The sequence below is a fragment of the Hemiscyllium ocellatum genome, chromosome 23 (genome assembly GCF_020745735.1).
Source record: "Hemiscyllium ocellatum isolate sHemOce1 chromosome 23, sHemOce1.pat.X.cur, whole genome shotgun sequence".
In the NCBI taxonomy this organism is placed as follows: domain Eukaryota; kingdom Metazoa; phylum Chordata; class Chondrichthyes; order Orectolobiformes; family Hemiscylliidae; genus Hemiscyllium; species Hemiscyllium ocellatum.
The window spans coordinates 41,050,985-41,076,999 of NC_083423.1; the positions used below are offsets into that span (position 1 = coordinate 41,050,985).

Genomic DNA, 26,015 nt, shown 5'->3' on the forward strand with positions numbered 1-26,015 from the left:
TCTCTGTGGAAGACAATTCCAAAGACTATTGATTCTCTGAGAGAATAAGTTCCTCCTTATCTCTGTCTAAAATTGCAGACAGTTTTTTAAAAACTGTCCTCTCTAGTTCCAGATTCCTCCAAGGGAGGAAACATCCTTCCAGTATTTACCCTGTCAAATCTACTCAGGATCTTGAATGCTGCAAGAAGATTGCCTCACGTTCTTCTTCACTTCAGTGAATATAGTGCCAAACATTCTTTACTGGACAACCTCTTCATCTCAGGAACCAGCCAGGGACCTTCCCTGACCTGCTTCCACATAAGTGTTTACCTCAGTAAGTAAATTTCTAAAAGGAATGTCATGTTTAAGTAATGAACTGTTGCTCTTCTAACAAGATAACAGAAAGAGTCAATAAGGGTATGCTGTCTATGTGGTGTACATTGATTTCCAGAAGGTGTTTGACACAATGCCACACAAGAGACGTGTGAGCAAGGTTATAGGTAATTGAATACAAGGGATAGTGACACTGTAAATAAAAACTTGTCTGAATGATAGAAAATAAAGGGTAACATCAGGGATACAAATCTAAAGGAGGCATGGAAGTATAAGGACTTGGGTACATGTGCACATATCATTAAAGGTGGTAGGATAGGTAGAGACAGCTATTAATCAAGTTGATGCTGTGTTAATAGTAGGAAGAATAGAGTACAAGAACAAGGAGGTTATGCTGAACTTGTATAAAATGTTTTTTTCAACTTCAGCTGAAGCATTGTATAAAGTTCTGGCTGCCACATTTTTGGAAGGATGTGAATGCATTGGAGAGAGAGTAGGAGAGATTTACAAGAATGCTTCTAGAGATGAGCAACTTCAGGAATAAGGACAGACTGGAGAGATTGGGCAGTTGTCCTCAGAGAGAAGAAGGCTAATGCGAGATGATGGAGTTTTTCAAAAACTAAGAGGTGCTTAGACTGAGTAGATATTAAAAAATGGTAAATGAAAAGCTGAAAGAGCTGTGGATGCTGGAAATCGAAACAAATACAAAAACAGAAATTGCCGAAAAACTCAGCAGGTCTGGCAGCTTCCATGGACAGAAGTTTTAATGACAAAAATAAATTACTGGAAAAGCTCAGCAGGTCTGGCAGACTGAAGAGTCACTGGACCTGAAACGTTAACTCTGATTTCCACAGCAGTTGTCAGATCTGCTGAGCTTTTCCAGCAATTTCTCTTTTTGTCAGAAAAAAAAGGTTCCTTGTTGTAAAATGATTAAGAATATGAGGGCACAGATTTAAAGTGACTAGCAATAGAAGCAAATATGAAGGGAGGTAAATTTCTCCAGGGGAGTGGTTCAGGTCGGGAAATGTGCTGTCTGGACATCTGGTAGATGTGAATTCAAGGAACCATTGGATATTTATTCAAATAGAGGCACTAAGTAAGGGTACACAGGTAAGGTAAGGGAAATGTCCCCAAGTCATGATGATGCTCGTTTGGAGAATTAGTTCAGAAACAATAGGCTAAATTGCCTCTTTCTGCACTATAATACATCTGCCAGTCTGTAAAGTAAATACATCCACTTCAGATGCAGTCTCACCATTATCTGTAGAGCTTCATTGAGACTTCCCTACTTTTGTACTCCACCCCCACCCTCATGCAATAAAGACCAACATTCCATTTACTTCCAAATTACTTGGGCATTGATGTGGTAATTATTTGTGATTCTTGTATAAGAACAATCATATCCATCTGCATTATAGTTTTCCAAAGCCTCTCTCCATTTAAATATTAAGCTTTTGTGTACTTCCTCACATCTTCCACTACTGCCTCACAGCGCCAGAGACCCGGGTTAAATTCCCACCTCAGGCGACTCTCTGTGTGGAGTTTGCACATTCTCCCTGTGTCTGCATGGGTTTCCTCTGGGTGCTCCGGTTTCCTCCCACAATCCAAAAATGTGCAGGTTAGGTGAATTGGCCATGCTAAATTGCCCATAGTGTTAGGTGATGGGGTAAATGTAGGGGAATGGATCTGGTTGCGCTTTGGCGGGTCGGTGTAGACTTGTTGGGCCGAAGGGCCTGTTTCCACACTGTAAGCAATCTAATCTAATATACTTTGCCTGCTTACATCAATATTTGCAAAACTCCCTCACAATCCCTCATTGTATCCTCCTCACAGCAAACTTCCTACTTATAGTCACCAAATGCAGCTACAATAGAAGTCATTGTGTAAATAATTGAAACCCAGTATTGATTTCTGTAGTTGTCCACTAGTTTGTAACCCAGAAATGACCCATTCATCCCAATTCTTTGTAAGCTAATCCTCTAACCTATCAGCACAATCAAAGGCCCCCATTTCCCACCGAACCCAACTATCAATACCATCACCTCTGATATTTTGCTGTAACCTTTTATGAGGAATCTTATTAAATGTCTTTTCGAAATCCAAATGCACTGCATTTCCTGCATGCTGCTTGTTGCATCTTCAAAGAACTCTAATAACTATCTCAAACACAACTTCCCTTTCATAAAACCATGTTGTCTCTGTCTTACTATCCAGTGGTTAATGATTTTCTAAGCTTCCTTGAAAAATCTATCCTAGCATTTTCCCAACAATAAATATTAAACTAACTATTAGAACATAGAACAATACAACACAGATTAGGCCCTTCAGCCCTCAATGTTGTGCCAACCTGTGAACTATTCTCAGCTCATCCCCTAACTCTATCCCATCATCATCCATGCGCTTATCCAAGGATTGTTTAAATCTCCCTAATGTGGCTGAGTTAACTACATTGGCAGGTAGGGCATTCCACGCCCTTACCACTCTGTTCAGCTCTTTGACATTTCAGAGAATGTGTAACTTTTTCGAGCATCTTTTCTTAATTGGTCAATGTACAGTATGGATTTGTTTTTATATATTAAGTGGTTTGGTGCAGGGTGATATAATGGCCATTAAACATTGGGCTCATTACAGCCTTCAGGGTTTTTTTTATCTGTGAAGATTAGTTATGAGCAGTGCATTGATCTCTGTGCCTGAATTTCTGATATCCAGATTTATCTTGCAAAGTTGCTGTCTGTAAGTTCAAGTTATGAAATTGACACTGTTTTTATGTGAAACGATTATTACACAATAATTTCCCCAAAAAACAGTGTCAATTTCATAACTTGAACTTACAGACAGCAACTTTGCAAGATAAATCTGGATATCAGAAATTGAGGCACAGAGATCAATGCACTGCTCATAACTAATCTTCACAGATGGAAAACCCTGAAGGCTATAATGAGCCCAATGTTTAATGGCCATTATATCACCCTGCACCAAACCACTTAATATATAAAAACAAATCCATACTGTAATTGACCAATTAAGAAAAGATGCTCGAAAAAGTTACACATTCTCTGAAATGTCAAAGAGCTGAACAGAGTGGTAAGGGCGTGGAATGCCCTACCTGCCAATGTAGTTAACTCAGCCACATTAGGGAGATTTAAACAATCCTTGGATAAGCGCATGGATGATGATGGGATAGTGTAGGGGGATGAGCTGAGATTCCATGAATGAATAGTGATGATGCTGGACAAATTGAAGTTGCCAGTTTTGTTCGATGCTTTAAATGTACCTTAAAAAATAAAAAGCATCATATTTCTGAAATATGTCATGATGCTATCTTGAGAAGAAAGGAGATTAACTTGGATTTACAGGTAATAGATAATTATTGTGTTTCTTAACTCTATTTTTGTTGTATTTAATTTTAAAGATAAAAATATAATATTACTGACTTTTCATTTTTAAAAGCAATAAAGAGAATATGTGAGATTTTGCTTCTGCAATTTTCCATTCATTACTGTAAATTTGCAATTCTTACTGCACTTTTCATAGGAGCTGCAAGGTTGGTTTGGACTAAACAGCTCAATGAAATGCATTTAAGATCAACCTTCTACAATAGTAATCCTGATATCGCTTACCGGTACAATATTTAGACAAGTGTTCAATTTGATATTTCATCTGAAGAGTTAACCTCCAATAAGGCTGCACGCAGAAACAGAAGTGCAGTTGAAACCTACAATTATCTAATGCTCAGGATGAGCATACAGTGACAATCATTCAGCAAAAAGGAAGAAATATTGCTCTGAAGTTCATGTGATGGAAAGAATTTCAGTCTCTACCATCATTATCCCTAGCTTCATGCTACAACATGTATATAAAGTGCTTATTGCTACATTATTTTGGACTCCTTGGTGGATGGCTCTGTTGGTTAGACAGCCGGATTAGATCAGACTGGTGGCAACACGTGGGGTTTGATGCCTATTCTGGCTGGGATGAATTCAGTACCTGCCTTTTTGCCCAATTCATGATGGAGGTCATGGCGCTGTGCTTTGATCTGCCTTTGGACAGAGAAAGCAAGGAAATCATAACCACTGTGCTGCCACACCTGTTGTATAGGTAAAAACAATGACTGCAGATGCTGGAAACCTGATTCTAGATTAGTGGTGCTGGAAGAGCACAGCAGTTCAGGCAGCATCCAACAAGCAGTGAAATCGACGTTTCGGGCAAAAGCCCTTCATCAGGAATAAAGGCAGTGAGCCTGAAGCGTGGAGAGATAAGCTAGAGGAGGGTGGATGCTGCCTGAACTGCTGTGCTCTTCCATCACCACTAATCCAGAAACCTGTTGTATAATATGCATATATATGCCTGAATATGCCTGAAACTCATTCAGTGTTTTTAAATTTTGGGTGCTACTGACTGAGATGAAGTATACATGAAAGGACAAGTGGTATTTATGTGTAATAATTCAAGAAACAAATGTGGAATGTAAAAAAATGGTAATTCTAATGTTTGTTCACATTGCTGAGATCAGTTAATGCTCAAATCCGTGGACTGTCTATTCCCACCAGTCTTCCTCATTGCTTATTGAGGGGCTCACATGCTCACCACATTTAATTTTAAACTTCATCATTCTAGAATTAGACAATGAAAGTTAATTATTTACCTTTCTGCCTTTGGGTGCCATAATACTCTGTAATTCATTGATAATAAACTTGAAATTGTTCAATCACTTGTTTCATTAAGGTGGCCAGAATTTGAACCTTTCTACACAAGTAATAGTCTCCACTGAAAGCTAGAAATTGTCTAATCACCATTTAATTTAGTTTTGCATTGAAGGTACAATATAATGGGCCAAATCAATAAACCTTACAAATCAGTTTCTTCTATAGAACCCATGTTCCTCAAAAATTGCATTCAAATTAGTTTTACAATTAGTTCTAAAAGATTGTTAGAAATTGTAGTAACTTTATAGCTGATTAAATGCTGTTCATTAATTGGAAATATTACATTCATAAGATTGAAGTTGTTTAAATATGAACGCTAATGTCAATTTACTGATCCTGAAGATTATTTTATTTTTTGCAATAGTTATGTGCTTGTTAGTCCATGAAAAGAATGGGAGAAATTGCCAATTGCAAGGCAAAGTGAAATCTGTATATCTTAAGTCACATGGTCATCTGAAATCATATTTTCTAGATATGGATGTCCATGGCATATTACAAACAAAGGGGACTAAGTTATCTTGTTTATTTATGCACTTCCTTTCAATGCTTGTTTCGTGACTTTTTTTAAAAGTGGAATTGCTCATTTCATTTACTTTTCTTTGCTGAAGATGATGTCTCTGTGTAAAGTATCAGTTCCATGCAATACCCACTGTAAGTTATCTGTAAGGCTGGTCAGTGGATGCTGTTGTTTGATAAAAATACACATGCATGCCTAACAATACGTGTTGAACCATAGCAACTAGAAACTAACTTTATCTGCCTAACCTATCAATGCATTAATCAACTGCGTGCCTATGTTGATTATGTTCATTCAGGAATTAATCTGGCTGCTTCACTTCCTGTAATGCAATTTTTTGCTGTTTAAATCTATTGCGCCAGCAGCAATTACACACATGACGTTTGATAACATTCACAACTTACCATCGAAATGAAACCACAGACAATGTTAACAGAATTGTAACTTCAAACACCTTGTGTGCACTTTAGTACATTAAGTATTGTACTAAGATTTGTAGCAATAATTTATAACAATTTTGTAGCCATTGCTAGTGTATTAATGTTGCTGTAGACTTAATAAAGGACACAGTTACCTGGACAGATAATTTTTCCATCAATGCAGGCACTGTAACAGAAAAAAACAGTTTAAGTATCATAGTTTCAGACTCCACTACAGCATTTCTTTAGTTTGTTTTACTATACTCTAATTGAGCAAAGTGTTTAAAGCTATAAATAATGGCTCACAATTGTGTTTTTAAATTCCCATTTAAAAAAATCAAAAGAATAAAAATACCTTGCTGCTTAACAGCATTGCAGAATTTATTTTGATGTGTAAAGATAGAGTATAATGAATATATAGATACGTTTTGGAGGTGTGAGCTGTGATGTCACTGTGACTTTTGTGTTCTGCTAAGAGATTGGGTAGAGTGCAGCATGGAGCATGCTGATCTATCACCTTACCATCATGTACAGTGTATTAATAGATGTTGTTTAACAATAGTATCTCAATCTAGCCTGAACTTCTTAAAAAAACCCAAAGAAACCCCAAGAGGAACAATATTTTTGATCAGAATATGACAATGTTTAAGATTCTTGAAATTTCTGTCTGATCACCTATGTTTAGTAAGGTTTCAAGGAACTCTACAGGGCTGAATTTAAATTGATTTGGGTTCAAATTATTAAGGTTATGAGAATCTATTGAAATACTTCCCTGATTACTCATTTTATAAAGTTCCAGCATTATTTAAACATTACATTGTTCCACAAGCCGTCTACCTGCCAATCAACTTCATTAAATTTTCAATGTTGTGTTGATTAGCAAGAATGTGTCTTAAATATATCTGTATGGACATCATACCAATTACTGCAGTCATTGCTTTGTTCACCAGGTTCCAGTATTTTTCCATTATAATAGCAAGTGCAGTCAGACATGTTCACACACTTCATTTTGTTTTCATCCAGATAAGGAGCATTCTCTGGACACTTTGCATAACAACCTACATCAAACAGAAAGTAAAAACATCAGTGTGATGCACAACCTGTACTGTTTTCCAATCCAAGATGACCATAAGAAAACCTGCTAATGATAAAAATCTGAAAGTAACTAATTAACAGTAATCTAGCCATTTTCAGTTTCAGATGCTGGCTCATCTGTTGCACATCTCAACCATTTTCAGCTTTTATATCTGAATTATATCTGCATTTACTGGTTGTTCCATATGTTATTATAAAGATTTTAAAGTTTTCTCAAATACTGTTTTGCTCACAATTTTTAAAAGACAAAATCTTTCTTTTTACATTATTTGAAAAAGTACTTTGTATTATGCAGAATGCACTGGATGTTTGGAAATATGGGTTACTGACAATTTTTATATATGATTAGTAAGTGAGTAAAATTTTCCACAATTTTAAGCATGAAGGCATCTTTTGATAAAAGTAACTTATGCATTTTGTCACACACCATAGTGGTTTCAATGTCTGTTCTTACCAAATATAAATGATACCAATGGTAGCTGAATGATTCTTTGATTATCCAGTCTGCTGTGTGATTACAATGCTTGCAAGGAAGGCTGCTATTTTCATATGGTGAAAAACACCTTTAATGGGATCCTAGCTTGCCTAGTTTATGGCATTCTGAGACATCAAATAAAGAAATAAGGTGGTTTCCATGAGAAATGTTAGTATGCCCATGGCCACAATTATGTTTTGCTCATCCCTCACCTTTTCGGTGGCCATATTGCCCATGCCCAGTGTGGATTCAGTCGAAGAAAATTCAAAAAGAGACATCTGCCATTCAGGTCAGTGATGAAGTGCTAGATTTCCAAGCTGCATGCATAACTGCACCTGGAGAGTTGCTTGGTACCAACTGATAGTATAAACTGTTTACTAGAATGTTAGGTGTGATTTTAAGAACATTCTTGATTTGTTTCTCAGCTGCATTTTGGGAAAGCAAATCTTAGCAGGATTTATACACTTAATGGTAAGGTCCTAGGGAGTGTTGCTGAACAAAGAGACCTTGGAGTGCAGGTTCATAGCTCCATGAAAGTGGAGTCGCAGGTAGATAGGATAGTGAAGAAGGTGTTTGGTATGCTTTCCTTTATTGGTCAGAGTATTGAGTTTTGGAGTTGGGAGGTCATGTTGCGGCTGTACAGGACATTGGTTAGGCCACTGTTGGAATATTGCATGCAATTCTGGTCTTCTTTCTATGGGAAAGATGTTGTGAAACTTGAAAGGGTTCAGAAAAGATTTACAAGGATGTTGCCAGGGTTGGAGGATTTGAGCTATAGGGAGAGGCTGAACAGGCTGGGGCTGTTTTCCCTGGAGCGTTGGAGGCTGAGGGGTGACCTTACAGAGGTTTATAAAATTATGAGGGGCATGGATAAGATAAATAGGCAAAGTTATTCCCTGGGGTAGGGGAGTCCAGAACTAGAGGACATAGGTTTATGGTGAGAGGGGAAAGATAAAGAAAAGACCTAAGGGGCAAGTTTTTCATGCAGAGTGTGGTATGTGTATGGAATGAACTGCCAGAGGAAGTTGTGGAGGCTGGTACAATTGCAACATTCAAAAGGCATTTGGATGGGTACATGAATAGGAAGAGTTTGGAGGGATATGGCCGGGTACTGGCAGGTGGGACTAGATTGGGTTGGGATATCTGGTTGGCATGGACGGGTTGGACTGAAGGGTCTGTTTCCATGCTGTACATCTCTATGACTCTATGAGGCTCTGCGAATGGGAATGTTGGAAGCATGAAAGCATTGAACATCTGCAAGGTGGTATTTAATTTATATTAAATGAGAAATTTAGTGCTCAAATAAATCAGCTACTGGTGCATTGCTAATTTGAAAGGAAAACAGATTGGAAGTATTATTGAGTCCTGCATAAGTTCCTTACTTCTTGCTTGCAGAGAAAATGTACAAATCGTAGCTTAAAGTACACCTGGACAATTAACTTTCAAAGCTGAAGTCCTATATATCTTTCTGTAAAGGAAATGTGAAATATCACTTTCTTGTCACCGATGGGTTTTAGCTTCCTACACAATCAGGTCTTAAAAGAATAGGATTTTGAAAATACTGTGTGCTTTTTTTGTATACCCAAGCAGTTATATAGAATACATTTGGTGCTAAATATTAATATCCTCAGATATGATCAACCAAGCATTAAATGCAAAAGCATAAAGACAGTCATAGGAGTTTAAGGAGGCTTGTTAACTAACTGACTCACATATACTGCTTTCAGCCTCACAGTGCTAGGGACACAGGTTCAATTCCAGCCTCAGGCCACTGTGTGTGTGGAATTTGCACATTCTCCATGCGTCTGTATGAGTTTCCTCCGGGTGCTCTGGTTTCCTCCACAATCCAAAGATGTGTAGATCAGGTGAATTGGCCATGCTAAATTGCTCATGGTGTTAGATCCATTCGTCATGGGTAAATGTTGGGGAATGGCCTGGTTAGGTTACTCTTCAGGTGGTCAGTATGGACTTGTTGGGCCAAATGGCCAGTTTCCACACTGTAGGGAATCCAATCTAATATAATTAATATGCAGAAAAGAGAGGGAACAAGAAATCCCATAGTTTGGAAGATTCCTGGTGCTCAGTAAAGTTTCAGATTGGTGAATTGATTTAATGTGGGGGATACTTCAGGGATTCAATTTGGATTTGAGGTTTAGATCCTTGAGACGGTTCCCACATGAAGTTTTCTGTATGTGCCTGACAGTCCTTCTGGCCTGGGTATTAATGCTGTAATTAATGCCACAATTTCACAGTCCACTGTATTAGGTGAGCACTTCCTGAGGGCTGACCAACTAAATGACTGTGCCCCGAATCCACTGACTTCAGTTGGGTCAGCAATAGATATGACCAGTGTCTTTACCACTGAGGTCAATTGGAGCAAGGATTGCTAACTCATAGGGACTTTCCCATTGCGTTGTGTAATGTGAATGAAGAATAATGAAGAATGAAGAATACCCTTCGTCTAAACTCTTAGATAATATCATAGAGAATAGCCATTAACCAAAAGAAAAAAATATAGGCTAGAGTTCAAACACAACCTTCAAGAATTGCAGAGTACTTCTTTCCAATGCTATGTTCTGAGCATGTTTTTGATGTTAATGTTCCACATGGCTGATAGTGCCAACTCCATTCACCAGGTGTGTTATAATAGTCACAATACACAGCTACAATATAAAAAGGAAATACATTTAGCAGCAATTAATTCAATCTGAAATATAATTGCCATTCATATAACGTCTGATCAAAACATGTAAAAAAGTCATCACTATGTCTTACTATAAGCTGAAATAAATCATAAATAATCATAATTTATGACTCAAACATTACTCAGACATTTGCTGTTATAAAACATATTGAATTAGACACAATCGTTGATAATACAATTAAATAACAAGTGGCTAGCCTTCCATCATTGCACAGTTAATAGATTTTTTTAACTCACGACATCGTTCTGGGGTTCTCCAGTCAACACAAACGCCAGCTTTATTACAGGCTTCTGCATACACTGCGACAGCGGTACAGAAACCCAGATATTTCCCTTCCAAGTCACATGCACAAGCCTCCTGGACACAGGCATCATAGAATGGAGTTGGGTCAACCTGATAAATAAATGTCAATTTAATATAAAAACAGGAAAGAAAGGATGAATTAGAACAATTGTTGAAGTGTTTGCAGAAATGGAGAGAGAAAAATCCAAAGTCTGCTGTGGATTTTTAATGTAGTTGAGCTAGGTGGGAGAGATATTGCAATAAACAGAGATGTGCTTGCATGATGCTGGCCTTGATTCATTGATGGTACTGAGGTCTGTTAGGGAAAAGATTGTGTGTTCAAAACCCATTCCAATGGCCTGAGTGCATAAGCAGGGCTAACACTGTGATACAGTCCTGGGAAATGCTATGTTGTAGAGTTTTGGATGAGACATATTGACACCCTTTATTTCCTTTCAGGTGGACCTAAATGATTGCATGGCATTATTTGTGGAAGAGTAGGTGAGTTTCTTTTATGGTTTCAGATACTCTTTATCCCTGAATGTATATTGACTATCCCTAATCAATCCTTGCTTTTCCAAATACATGTAAATCCTGTTCCAAATGATTTCCTTCTACACCTTGCCCACCACCAATGTCAGGCTCACTCGTCTATAGTTCCCTGGCTTTTCCCTGGAATGAGTTGCCAGAGGGAGTGGTGGAGGCTGGTACAATTACAACGTTTAAAAGGCATCTGGATGGGTATATGAATAGTAAGGTTTTAGAGGGATATGGGCCTTGTTCTGGCAAATGTGACTAGATTAATTTAGAATATTGGTTGGCATGGACGAATTGGTCTATTTCCAAGCAGTACATGTCTATGACTCTCTAACACAACTATGATTTAAAATAATATACTTTTGTAAGTTCGAGTGTGTGCCAGGACTATGAGGTATATATGGATATATATTTTGGAAATAGGTTCTGAATTGAAGTTGCATTGATCTTTTTAGATGTTTTAGAATGATAGTTAATAACTAGGAGGTGACACATCATATTCACAGGCAGACACAGATTGAATCCATATTGTTGCCATCTTATTTTGCTAAAGAACTATAGCATTGGTAAGCTAAGAGGTACACATGGTCATAAGAGAATGTATCAAAGAATATATCAGGAGAGAGTAGGAAAATGTCAGTAAGGTGATCATTGCTTTTAAACAAACCAATCAGGAATTGAGTATAAACTAGCTAGGCAATCCAAAATTGAGCCTTAACTGCCTATACATTAGAGTTCAGTATATCTCTGATCATGCACAGGGTGTAGTGGTTCATAAGAGTTACTGAGGCCTGTTTCTAAGCACAATAAGGAAGACTGGGCATAAAAAAAAATTTAAAATAAAAGAACATGAGACATGTGTTTAGTCCATTAGTGTCACACACTGGTTTCCCAAAGTGAATGAACTGAAAATTATTCCTTTTATTAAGTACAGGTTCTTTTGTACTTGTTTTGATAAACTTTAAAAATTCTATAAAACTTGCGAACACCCATTCATACTTGGAATAGGTCTAGTAATGAATCAGGACTAGTGAACCTTTTAAGTTGGCTCTATAAAATTCAGCATGAAATGATAATTGACTTAGGTCTTTCCATTAAAGTTAAAGTGCACTCTAAATACTGAAGCAATCTTGTTGTGTTTAAACTCGTAACTGTGATTTCCTACCCTACAACAATGATTAAATAGTTGAGCATTTAAGCTGTTCTATGGAACACTATAGAGATGCAAGCTTTAATTTCTTCATGGAAAAAAACAATCTTAAATGAGTTTTATGCAAGTGTTTGAATCAATACTTGAGCTGCCAAGTGTATTCGATGTCCATTACAAATGATGTAGATCCCATCAGGAGAGTTACCTTTCTATGGCATGCTTGAAACTCGACAGTTTTAATTATGCCACACTTCCTCTGTGCCCATGCTAAACAGTAAGGGTTTCGATCACATGGTGATGTTTGATTGACTGTATCTGAGCAGGCCATACATTTCCAACTGTTTCCAAATTCCACTGCACTGGTCACCAAGGAGTTGTCTTTTGTAGTTAGATCATCTGAAACATCATCATTGAAGTTCCCACACAGACCACATACATTGTTCTGTAAAAAAGAGGGGATCATGGGAAAACAAAAACCCTGTAGCATTATCCGATTCATATGAAAAGAGGTGCATGCTTTCTTCAGAGCACTGTATTTTAAAAAATCCAATATTGTACACAGATTTACTTTAAAAAAAACAAAATATAGTTTATACAATTTCAGAGCAAATTACTGCAGATGCTGGAATCTGTACTGAAAACAAAAAGATGCTGGAGATCAAAGCAGGTCAGACAGCAGCCATGGAGAGAGAGCACGCTAATGTTTTAAGTCTAGATGACTCTTCATCAGAGCTCTGACTTGAAACGTTAGCTTGCTTTCTCTCCATGGATGCTGCCTGACCTGCTGTGATCTTCAGCATTTTTTTGCTTTCAGTGTATACAGTTCTTATTTTGCAAGTAATTAGTGAGAAAGCCTGTGCTTATAACATATTTGCAAGTTTATGGTTGGAAGTAGATCTTCATTAGAAATAAATGAGGATTGTAAATAAATTAAGCTTCCTGAGGTCCTCTGATAGTTTTGAGGGTGGAAAGAGTTTGGTTGGCTCATACTGAAGTATGTGGTCGAGAGTGTGTTGCTGCAAAAGCACTGCAGGTCAGGCAGCATCTGAGGAGCAGGAGAATCGACGTTTCGGACATAAGCCATTCATTAAGAAATATTCGTATTGAAATGTATTGATTTGAATTTTCTCCTGCGCTAATTGCAAACAGAAACAACCATTTTAAAGTTTACACAAAACTGAAGAATCATGCTTAATAAACTTCCTCTGTGCCCCTGCTAAACAATATGGGTTTTGATCACATGGAGATGTTTGATTGATTGTATCTGAGCAGACCATAGATTTCCAACTGTTTCCAAATTCCACTGTACTCCACTATGGTGGCTAAGTGATTAGCACTGCAGCCTGACAGCACTAGGGACCTGGGTTCAATCCCTGCCTTTGGTGACTGCCTATGTGGAGTTTACACATTCTCCCCATGTTTGTGTGGGCTTCCTCCCACAATCCAAAGATGTGCAGGTTAGGTGGATTGGTCAGGCTAACTTGCCCATGGTGTTAGGTGCATTAGTCAAGGATAAATATGGGGAATGGTTCTGGGTGGGTTACTCTTTGGAGGGTTGGTGTGGACTTGTTGGGCCAAAGGACCTGTTGTATAGTGTGGGGATTCTAATCTAAAAATGTTATGCGTAATTGTAAAATATGTAAAATAAACTTCAGAAGCAGTTGTTTATTGATGAAATGACTCCAATATATTTTCTGCTAATGGCCAATAGAGACAAATATGGATATGATGATTTTCAAACATACTTACTTTCCATCTTGAATCCAGTGTGATTGAAAACCTAGTGCTTTTGTCCCATATCACGGTGATTCCATGAGAAAATTGAAGGATCAAATACAGCCCAACAGTATGGCGAGAATAGAACTCATTTGTGCACTGGGTTTGATTTGTAAACTTCTCAACTGTTTCCACATGGTTATCAGTTAGAATGAGTTGCTTACCCTGTACAAATATACATGAAAACAGAATGCTCTAGAAGGTGTCTGGGTGCTTTATGTTTGCAGTAACTACAGGTTGCACATATTTAAAGTCTCATTCCAAAACAGAAAGAGATAAACTAAAATTAGTGGAAGCAAATCACCTCAAATAAAATCCTGATATTTCTTGAACAAGTCATTCCCCTTTCACAACAGGGAACACTTTCGGTGAGTATTTGGAATGTGCCTTTTCGACGATTACATTGGTCCTGAGAACAAGACAATGAATTCAGGATTGGATTACACAACGCAAGATGGTTGATACTTATTCAGTTTGTATTTATTAAACCTGCAACACAATGCTGTTTGAAGAAACACAAGACTCTGGTATAACTAATGATTTTCTATTTTCAGTTACCTGGCTTGCAGGTGGACTGTGATGCCATTGAAAGAGACCCCAAATGTAATGGATTATTTTCTGTAATCTAGGCAGAGGGAAGCATTTGAAGAGAAAGTGAGGACTGAAGATGTTGAAGATCAGAGTTGAAGAGTGTGGTACTGGAAAAGCACAGCCGGTCAGGCAGCATCAGAGAAGCAGGAGAATCGATGTTTCGAGCATGAGGTCTTCAAAATTCCTGATGAAGAGTTTATGCTTGAAACCTCGACTCACCTGCTCCTTGGATGCTGCCTGACCCGCTGTACTTTTCCAGCACCACACACTTCAAGAGGAAAGTATTTTTGTGTTTCAGTTGATTCTGCATGCACATGATTAGTATGTGAATACTGCTGGAGTAACTGAGTTGATTTTGATGTTTTTTTTCCCAGTGGCAATTACATTTGTGTGATAAAATCATGCACAATTTTAACGTTTTGAGTTTACGCATACCTCAACAAAAATATATTCACAGTTTCCATCATAGACATATCTTTTTCCATCAAAAGTTACATAGTGGCCATCACCATAAACTTCACAGGTCTTCGGGCATTCCTTGTGAGTACAATTCCACATTCCTGCCTGGCATGTGCTGCAATATTAAGAGCAGGGTGCAATGACATTATTCAGTGACACAAATAGTTTTTGATATATAATTGTACTTTGGGTTAACATTTGTTTAATCTTACCATTTATTGCAATCTCTTTGAATTTGTCTGCCATTACTGTAAACTTCACCACTAAATAAACAAGAACAGTTTTCACGAGCAATGCAGTTTCCATCATAATCTTCCACAAGACCAGGGGGACAGACACAGCCAGACACACATGGACTCTGATTGTGGAAAAGACCAAAATAGCTTCAAAGTGTTTTCACGGAGGTCTTAAAAATCTACTTAAATCTTTGTCTATAAAATGTTTAGCCCCAAATGACTTAAACTTCAAGCCTCTGTATTGAGTTTAGAATTCATAGATCATCAGAACAAAATGGCCAAATTTGTCAACATTAGTGTGTTATACGTCCGACTTGCACTACAACTGTAGAATGAGAAAGTGATTATTCCTGCCATTGTAACTATATGGCAGCAAAGACATCATGCAGCTTACTCCACTTGTTATATAGTTCTGGAGGTGATGCACATGTATACTTTTTTAAATGTGCTGAAAGTTTCTACTTCTGCCAAACATTCGGGAAAGGAGTTTCGGAATTGAGCAAAATTACTCCCCAATTCCCCTCTGCACATTAAATCATTTATTAATATCAATTTTGTGTAATTGTCCAGTTCCGTGTTCTGCAAATGGGAACAAAAGTGAGTCACATTTGGAATGATGGAAGTCACTCACGCATGGTGTATTCAGAGTTCGACATGTTCGCTCACAAAAGTTTTCAGCAGGAAGAGCAGCTTCACTGTTACAGTTAATGAACACTTTCCCATGTGGACAATCTGAAGAAAGCAATATGTAAAAACAGCTTGTAAAATGACCATTCATCAATGCACTATGGAGTTCAATTCATGTGCTATTTAGTATAGGGAGAGCTTGTGTAATTCTTAGTTACCTGGAGGCCGGGAGGTCGTTATTACTGGAGAGCAATGAAGTTTTCCATCTTGGCAAATGCTGAGTGTGCAATAATAATTAAAATAGATTTTGCATGTAATTACCTTTTACATTTTTGTAAAAGTACGGGAATATACTTACCAAGATCGGCCGTGCATATTAATACTCTGCCCTTTCTCCAGAAACCGCCCTGCTGCATAACATAAGCAGTCAGGCCTGTCCACACAGGCTCCGTTTTCATCCATGTACTTTCCCTCAGGACAGCCACATCCATAAACTGGAACATCATGAACGCCACAGGTATAATCATTCTCTGATAATGATCTGCATGTGCGGTTACATGTTCTCATGTCATTCTCAAAAACCTGAGAGTAACTGCATGAGTTATCTAGAAATAAATAAACAAGCGATCATTCATGAAATATCTTTAAAAAAGAATAATGCATTTTGCATGTCATAACATTTGGCTGAATGAGGATATTATTGTTAATACCAAGACATTATATTGCATTTTAGAGTTCTCCACTGCAATTCCTCTATACACAGCAGGATTTTGATGTTCAAAAAAAAATCAAAGAACTGCAGATGTTGGAAAACAAACAAAAACAGAAATTGCTGGAAAAACTCAGCAGGTCTGGCAGCATCTGTGGAAAGAATTCAGAATTAATGTTTCAGGTCTAGTAACCCTTCTTTTGAAACATTAGTTCTGCTTTCTCTGCACAGATGCTGCTGGAACTGCTGAGTTTTTCCAGACTTTTGCTGTTGTTACCTTTTGTTAAAACTATGAACCTTTGACCATACTTTCAATAAAGAATGCTTATAATCTGCTTAAAGTGTGATGTAAGAAATGCTCCCCCTGGGGCTTTTAAAAGTATTTTCACACATTGGTGAGTTTAAGGATTTGTTTTTCAATCAGATGTAGTGTTACAAAACCATTATGAATCAAATTTAGAAGGAATGATCATTAAGTTCTGATATTTATTTTCTTAATTGTACACCTTGTAGCACTATAAATGTATATTTAAATAATTTGAACATTTTGCTATAGGAAGGATGTTGTTATACTCAAGAGGATGCAGAAAAGATTGACAATGATGTTGCCAGGACCAGAGAGTTAGAGTTATAGGGGGAAGCTAAGTAGGCTGGGGCATTTTTTCCCTGGAGCGTCGGAGGCTGCAGGGTGGCCACATTGAGGATTATAAAATCATGAGGGGCATGGATAAGGTGAATAGCCAAGATCCTTTTCCAAAACTGGAAGGCGTAGCTTTAGTGTGAGAGGGGAAAGATTTAAAAAGGACCCAAGCAATAACTTTTTCGTACAGAGAATGGTACATGTATGGAACTTTCTGCCAGAGGAAGTGGTGGAGGCAGGTATAATTGCAACATTTAAAAGGCATCTGATGGGTATATGAATAGCAAGGGTTTTAGAGGGCTATGGGCCAGGACGTCTGATTGACATGGACTAATTGAACTGTTTCTGTGTTGTATGAGTCTATGACTGTATAAATAGGCTTCTATTTAAATTTAGCATTGCATGAGTTGAAAATTCTAACATTAATTTTAAATTAATGATAGATCTTTGAACAAGGGAAGCCCTGTTCACCACTGACAACGTAAGAATATTTAAATTGGCTCATGCATTGTTTTCACTTTCTCCAAGTGTAATATGCTTTCAAGAAAGCCAATGAATTTTAAATGTTAACTGTTTCCTCTAAGGTGCCATAAAGAAAGTGCAGCAATATTTTTACATTCATCAACGTATTTCTAATCAGCTAAAATTTAAGATCAATAAAATTCAAGAATTTCTTAATAAATGTAAGCATTGGAAAAACATACTGCAAATGCTTTTTCTCCAGTTTCTGACCATAATACCGTACGCTGCACATTCATGAACATACGCTCCCAACCCTGCACACAGACAGTCATTGATATTCTCACAGGCACAGGTAGCAGTTACACACATCTAGAAAAATGGAATTAAGAAAGTTAGTGTTTTATATCACAGATATGTCACACTGATAAACAACCTAGATTTAGATGAATAAATAAGAAGACTAAATAAACAAATCACTGCAACTCATTGTTGCTTCAATAGTTACTCTAGTCAATGAATACATTGAGCAATGGCAATTGCAATCTAAAATATAAAGCCAATATTGATAAAGGATCATACCTTCTGGTGAACTGCAAACATATGTGTTATACAATACATTTAGTTTTTTGATTAAATGCATACATTTGATTATTCAGCATTTCATTATTTTCTGAGACCCCAGTACTACTAAAGCCACATTAAAATAATTTTAAATCAACTGTCTCTACTGATAAGCCTGAGATATTGGCATCTCCCCAATATTGTATGTTCTGCTGATAACAGTTATTAATTGTTTTTCATTATCCTTATTGGGATTTTGTTAACTATTTGATGGCTACAGACCCCATGTTCAGTTGATTGGCTGGCATTCTTTCAATTGACCAATATCCTTCAGGTCATGAATCCACCAAAGAACTGTTGTGTTCTTTGCTGTGTGTTCCAAATAACCCATCTCTGAGTTATCTTTAGTTTTCCTGGCTTCCTTGGGTATCCAGTTGCCCAATAACTTCTGTCCTTTTCGGGATATCCCAAATATATTTTTGATTGGTGTTTCTTTTCCCAGCTTTACCTTACCATTTCAAATTCATTCTTAACTGCTTTGTGAGGAACACTCTGAAACATGATAACATCACTGACAGCACATAAAAGTGGCACGACTCTTATAGCTTTTCTAGAATTTTATTCATCCCCATTTCTTATTTGTAAATTGTGATCTCTCCAAACCAAATGTTCATGGTCACCTGGAATGTGTCTGAGAAAATCTAAATAATCTAACGTACCATCATGTTAGCACAACACTTTGGCTATAAAAACTTGGAAGACACAATATTTAGATAGTTAAAACCTATTCATGCTACAGCTTTATACTTTGCGATCACTGTTTTATGTTTCAGGTAAATATTCATATCTATCTTGTCTTCTGGTTCCACACACTTCTGTTTAGGTATATTAATATCATTCTAATTCCCAGAAAATTCCAAATTCCAGGAATGTCTTGGTCCCAAGCAGCCCAGGTTGGAGGGGGCTATAAAAGCTGAGTCGTTTTTGCAATCAATGTTGTAATCATCTTCACAGTTTACCAGTCCCCAGAGCAGTCAGAGAAGGAGATGAAAGTCCTGAGAGGCTCCAGAAACTGACGGTTGTAAATGAAGAGTTTAGGAATCACATGCAAGACATAAGAGAGCTGTGTTGGCATATAGTTTAAGGGTCTCAGGAAGAGACAATTACTAAAGAAGATGACATAAAATTTTGCAGACATTTGGTGGAATAAAATACAGTTGTGCCAACTAAACAAGGAAACTTAAATTGGAAAGAGGGTGATGACTGACACCTGAGTATCTGTAAGATCATTGTTCAAGACAAAAAATCAACTTTTTTTGTTGCTGTTTGTAATATGAGCATTTGAAATAATTCTTATATAGTGAAAAGTAGAAATATTCCTTTCGTGTAATAATTTTTGATGTTCTTTTGTTCAAAGTGTTATGGCAGCCTCTTAGTACATTCAGTGACTGACCACCACGCTAACCAAACTGCAAATATAAAAGCTATTATCTGTTAAAACAGGTTTCACTCTGGAATGTGAGTTATCTAGTTTTACCATCAGCTGGGATCATATCATCATTAATTAACATTATATTTTGACTTTAAATTTCTCTGAAGGCATTCAGATTTTTGTAGAGTTCTTACTTCATAATATTTTGTGTAATCCACGGTTGAGTGACACACAGCGAAAACATCCATTGGATCTTTTAATTTGGAACAGTGCTGCTTTGCATAGTGTTCTGCAAACCACATTTAATACCATGTCAGTTTTCATCAGTATACGATTTAAAAACAAATTCAAATTTAAGCAATACAATAAAATAAGTTGCATTTATAATGTCAAAATAAAACTTAGCCTACATTCATTCCATATCTGACTCACGTAGCTTTGTTTCAGCATTTTTGTTCCAAATTGTGTTGACATTTTCCACTTCAAAAATTCATACATTAGTATATTTGCAAGATACATCTTCATTGAAATTAGCCACATTGTGGTTTTCTCCTCTCTTCTGCTTTATGTTCCAGCTCAAATTTCACATATGATGTGGTAAATTTAATAATTCAATATGAAAAGCTGGGGTCAGCTTGGTTACAAAACAATGGGATCAGGGAAAGACAGAAAAAGGCAGATCAAGTGAAGGAAGAAGCATTAAGAAAGAGTGAGAAGATCCAGAGAATTAGGGAGGAAATAAGGACCCAGAGATTTTGGAAACATCAGAACAAAATCTGTGGGATTAGCCATATGGACACATACGAGGACAGGACATTGATTTAAAAAGATAAAAATAATTAGATAAAAGAAGGTTTCAGGTACAACACTGCAATACCCTATTCCTAGAACTTTCATATTTCCAACTACAGATCACATACACTCATTCTTTTCCACAGTCCAACAATCAACCTGTTACCAGTACATTACATAACCCTTATATTCGATCTCTCTTTAAGCGCATTATCTTTGAGTCCAGTACAAAGGTCAGCTGGGCATTTAGGCTCATGTTTGTAATGCAAATTAAACATGTAAGATTTTCATGCAAATTTCTGCCATTTTGTTATGTTTATGCTTACTTAAGAACAAAATGTTTCCCTACCACAGAAAGCAGTTGAAGCCAAAACATTTTCAAGAAGGAATGAGATATAGTTCTTAGGACTAAAGGAGTCAAAGTGCACGGTGAGAAATTTGTAACAGGGTACTAAACTGGATGATTAGCCATGGGATGGCATGGGGTAGCACAGCAGTTAGTGTTGCTGCCTCACAGTGGTAGGGACCTAGATTCAACTCCAGCCTTGGGTTACTGTATGGTGTTTGCACTTTCTTCCTGTGTCTGCATGGGCTCCCTCTAGGTGCTCCGGGTTTTTCCTGCAGTCCAAGTATGTAGGTGGATTGGCCATGCTAAATTGTCCAGGAATGTACAAGTTAGGTGGATTAGTCATGAGAAATAAAGGGTTGGGAGGTTAAGGTGAGGTGGCAGGGTCTGGATAGAGTATTCTTTGGATGATCAGTGTAGACTTGATGGACCCAATGGTCTCTTTCTGTATTGAGGGACTCTATGATTGAATGGCAAAGCAGGTTTGAAGGGCCTAAAGACCCAGATTTCTTATTATCTATGTTGTTTCTATTATAGATCCTTTTCCTGAAGACTAATCTCTCTACCTTTGGCATCAAGATAATGCAGTTACTAAATGAAAGCTAAAGTACAAATTTGAGCAACAAGAGACAATATTGCAGATTGATGGGATTAAACAGAGTCAAACTCTGACTGCTCAAACCCCATTCCCTGAGATGTTACAATGAGCACATGCTTGGTGAGCTGTTTCTCCTTATTGAAGCAGGTGCTGTGTCCATTCGTTTACACTTGCAAACATTGACTGAGAGTAACATTTGTGGTAGAGTGCTCTCACTTAACCTTCTTTTTACTGTTGGAAATCAGAAAACTGTAGAAAAGGAGAGACACAGAGATTCTAACCATAAGCAAATTATTTTAAAATCAAATTCAATCAGCCTATTTATCAGATTGTTTTGCAGGATAATATTCGTCAGATTGAATTGGTTGACAGTTTGCAACTTTATTTGACCATTTTTCAGACATTTAAATAATTCTGGTTAGAGTATTTGCAGAGAATATGACAAAATCATTTAGTATAACTTTAAGTGATTATGTCTTTAAATTCTAAATATGGGATAATTCACAAATCATAGCATTGCCTCAAAATGTTTATTTGCCTGCGCAGACACATGACTCTTTTATAAATTAAAAACATTTTCCATCTATCTGGTCCCTCTACTCCCAGCCTATTCTTGTGTCTGTCAAGATGCCTTTTAAATGTTACTACTGTATCTGCTTCTAATTTATAGTCATAATATCACCATGGCAACCTGCACCTGCCACTCAGGAATCTTATTGACCATACTCCAAGTATTCACAAATATATAGTGTATACCTGATTTAGACAGGAATTCTTTCTTCCTTTTGTAAATCTACCCACCATCCTAGTATTCTAATGCTATCTGCGTCTCCTAGTGTTTTGAAAGCTCTTGTATTGCTCTCTAATACAATGTCCTGGTTTTTACCCCATTGCCAGGTTTGTTTGAAGATTTCCTTCTCCAAATGAAAGAGAAGTACGAGCAAAATACCCACAGGAGCTCATGCCTGGTTCTGTTCAGGTGCAACTTGTCCAGTTTGTACAGGTGCCGTCTCCCCCAAAGCCAGTCCCAATCTCCCAGGAGTCCCACACCATCTTTCCAGCCACACATTCATCTCTCTTATTCTCTTATTTCAGTGCTCTCTACACCATTTGGACAGTGCCAGCTTGTAATGAAAGAAGACCAGATGACAAAGACAAGTTTAGGAATATTGACATAATCTCCCTCTCCAACAGCCACACTGCTCAAGTGCACTCTGGCAATATGGGCAACATGTGCTTGTCAGAATTCCTAACAAACATGTGTCCAAAAAAAAACAAACATTCACATCGTGGCCAAATAAAAAAAAACTATAAACCAAACATATTCTCAACCTTAATTGTTTTTGGTGTTAATTTCATAGAAAATAACCTGATTGAAAAATGCATCAAGAATGATTTCAGCAACAGGCTAATTTGTGAGTACATTTTATGAAATATTTAAGGACTGAAGTATTTCTTTAAGGACGGTCGTTAGTAGGCTTGTCACGACTTGATTGGATCATTAAAACAGAATAGTTTATGGTAGTGGAATTCTTTACATAAGAGAAGATGACAAATTTATTATATCAATTCAGAACTCATGTCTTACATGTTTACTCATATAAAACAATGTCTATTATAGTAAGGATTAGCCATTCTATATTACCATTATCTGAACTGACACATGGATCAAATATTGATGCTCCAGGGCAATTGCTTTCTGCTTCCCAGGAATTAGCAAATGTAACAGGTGCATTTTCCACAATGTTATGTGCAGATAGAAAGTCGTCATTTGCATTGTCATTAAAAACGCCACACAGTCCTGTGAAACAGAAAATACACATCATTAAATGAAGGTATCAAGCTGATATCTGTCTTCTGATTTTTTTTCACTTCATTAATTCAAACCATTCTTGATTTGTAGTGCAAATGTCAGTTATAGCTTAGTTTATAATGTAGCATAATAGAATATGTAAAATATAATGTTGCTCTGATATCGCAAAGCACAGTAGAACAGAAGGACAGACCAGATAAAGAGATATAATGGAACAGAAGGGGGCTGTAGTCAGTAAACTGGAGGCATACATGTGTAAACAAAGAGTGTTACCGTGCTTCGGAGAGTAAATGTCCCACTATTGGATAGGGGTAAATTAGGGTTGAAAATACCAAGACTATTAGAGGAGTACTACATTGTTAAAAGTGATAGATTTGGGATGAAATGATAAACCAATGCTTATTCCACGAGTGGAACAGTGGTTCAGTAGTTAATACTGCTGCCTCACAGCACTAGGGGCCTGGGTTCGATTCCACCCTCAGGCAGCTGCCTGTGTGGAGTTTGCACATTCTCCCCATGTCTATATGGGTTGCCTCCCACAGTCCAAAAATGTGAAGGTTATGTGGGTAGGCCATGCTAAGTTGCCCCACAGTGTGGAGGCAAGGTGGATTAGCCATGGGAAATGGCAGGGGTCTGGATAGGATGCTCTGTGGAGGGGTTGTATGCGATGAATGGCCTGCTTCCAACTGTAGGCTTTCTAAAAGCAGTGTTAATTTGACAAAGTATTCATTCTGGTATTGCTGTTTGTGAGGCAGTATACTGAGTCGTGTCTCTTATGATCCAGCAGTGACTACTTCTAAAAGAAAGTAGTGCTTTATAATGTCATAATATCAGGCAAGGTGTTTTGTATAATGGATTCATGTTTCATAAAATGCATAAGCCAGAATGCCCACACTAAGAGCCAAAAGCACTGGATATCTATTGCCATGTAACTCATAAATGGTAAATGGAAGTGTTTTTAGCATTGAAATACATATTTGAATTATAAAAGAATCAGGAATGAGAACAAGAGAGAGGAAGAATGATGTGACATTTGGGCTATATATAGCATTTGGGCTATAAATGTTAATACTGCGGAAATGTGGGTCCCTGGAGAGCATGGTGCTGGTTGGGCCAATCACTGCCAAACACCAGCCCTTTGCAGCCAGTCAGAGCAAAGTCATGCTGTGGGTGATGGAGATGGAATTTGTGAGAAGTTGCTGCACCACTTGGAGCTTCTGAGTTTCTCAAGTTCAGGCAATCACAGGCTGTTTTGCTCCTCATGTGGGTTCACCTGTGCAGCTTGAGGCATTGTTGTGTGGGATTGCCAAAGCTGCTCCGGGCTGAGGGGATTGGTACGTGCATGACCCAGCCTTGGGTTATGCTCAATGCAGGACCCTGCTCTTGGAGATTACTGAGTGCACCTCAGTGATAGACATGTGTAGGAACAGACTTGGAGACTGTGGATATGAGACCAGATGTTTGGGTTTCTGTCGGTCAGATCTAGGGGATGCCTCATGTTGCTGTGACAGGCAAGGTGTGGAAAGCATGGAAGAGCATTTGGGGTGGGAGCTGCCAAAGGAAGCTGCAAGCAGTTGGAGGATGAAGGAGGAGGCTGCAAGGGACGTGCAGAAGGAGTCTGTAAAGATAATTGAGAATGAATGAAGCTGCAGTGGCAGATGGGGTGTGGGGCAGCAGAAAGAGATCGGAAAGGGACGGGCAAATGAAGAGGCTGCAAGAAGAGATAACCGCTTTAAGCCTGTTAAGAATGGAATACACAACTACCTCAGAGCCAGGAAAACCTGAACTCATTGGAGCAGTAGATGTGGAATATCTAACTTAAGCTACAATATCAGGATTTACTATTTGGAAAAAATGTGGTGGATGCTATTGCAATGAATATTGTCAATTATTGCATGTAAATTTGCAATTGTAATTGGAAATGCAAGGAATGCTTTGATAATTGCTTGGTTAAAATGCTTCAGCTTATTCTTATACACCAGGAATTCATATGCTCTGACCTCACCAGTCTGTCGCAGGTATGATCAGGGTGATGTAGAAGTCTGCCAACTATTTTGAAAAAAAAACATTTGTTACTAATGAATGCCTTTGGTCTTATGCCAATCTGAACACTGCATCTAGGAAATGAATGTTTTCCTTACATGTTGGGACGAGGAGAAAGTGAGGACTGCAGATGGTGGAGATCAGTGTCGAGAGTGTGGTGCGGGAAAAGCACAGCAGATCAGGCAGCATCCGAGGAGCAGGAGAATCGACCCCTAGACCATCCACAACCTCATCACCTCTGGGGATCTCTCATGCACAGCTTCCAAATTCATTGTTCGCGAACCCCGCACCGCTCGATTCTACTTCCTATTGAAGATTCACAAACCTGACTGTCCCAGTCGACCCATTGTCTCAGACTGCGCCTGTCCCATCGAACTCACCTCTTCCTACCTCGACACCATCTTGTCCCCCTTAGTGCACGAGCTCCTCACCTACATTCGTGAAACCACAAATGCACATAATTCCTTCAAGATTTTCATTTCCCTTATCTTCATCATGGACATCCAGTCCCTGTACACATCGTTCCACCGTGACAAAGGTATCCAAGCCCTCCATTTCTCCCTTTCATGCTGTCCCCAACCAGTACGCTTCTACCAATACCCTCATCCATTTGGCTGAACTGGTCCTCACCCTCAACAACTTCTCCTTCCAATCCTCCCACTTCCTCCAAACCAAAGGGGTAGTCATGGGTGCCCGCATAAGACCCAGCTATGCCTGCCTGTTTGTAGGATA

General features: G+C 38.0%; 1 protein-coding gene across 1 annotated transcript in view; it reads right to left on the minus strand.

The window, feature by feature from the left end:
- Window positions 1-6,089: 6,089 nt before the first annotated feature.
- Window positions 6,090-26,015, minus strand: part of LOC132826611 (mucin-19-like) — a 52,205-nt gene continuing 32,279 nt past the window's right edge. The window contains exons 14-26 of the mRNA XM_060842565.1: window positions 23,073-23,228; window positions 16,246-16,492; window positions 16,106-16,164; window positions 15,892-15,992; window positions 15,237-15,382; window positions 15,001-15,139; window positions 14,279-14,383; window positions 13,948-14,139; window positions 12,404-12,640; window positions 10,466-10,622; window positions 10,062-10,187; window positions 6,874-7,012; window positions 6,090-6,141 (exon numbers count right to left, since the gene is read on the minus strand). Of these exons, the coding sequence (XP_060698548.1) occupies window positions 6,090-6,141; window positions 6,874-7,012; window positions 10,062-10,187; window positions 10,466-10,622; window positions 12,404-12,640; window positions 13,948-14,139; window positions 14,279-14,383; window positions 15,001-15,139; window positions 15,237-15,382; window positions 15,892-15,992; window positions 16,106-16,164; window positions 16,246-16,492; window positions 23,073-23,228 (1,856 nt within the window). The remainder of the gene's footprint in view (window positions 6,142-6,873; window positions 7,013-10,061; window positions 10,188-10,465; window positions 10,623-12,403; window positions 12,641-13,947; window positions 14,140-14,278; window positions 14,384-15,000; window positions 15,140-15,236; window positions 15,383-15,891; window positions 15,993-16,105; window positions 16,165-16,245; window positions 16,493-23,072; window positions 23,229-26,015) is intronic.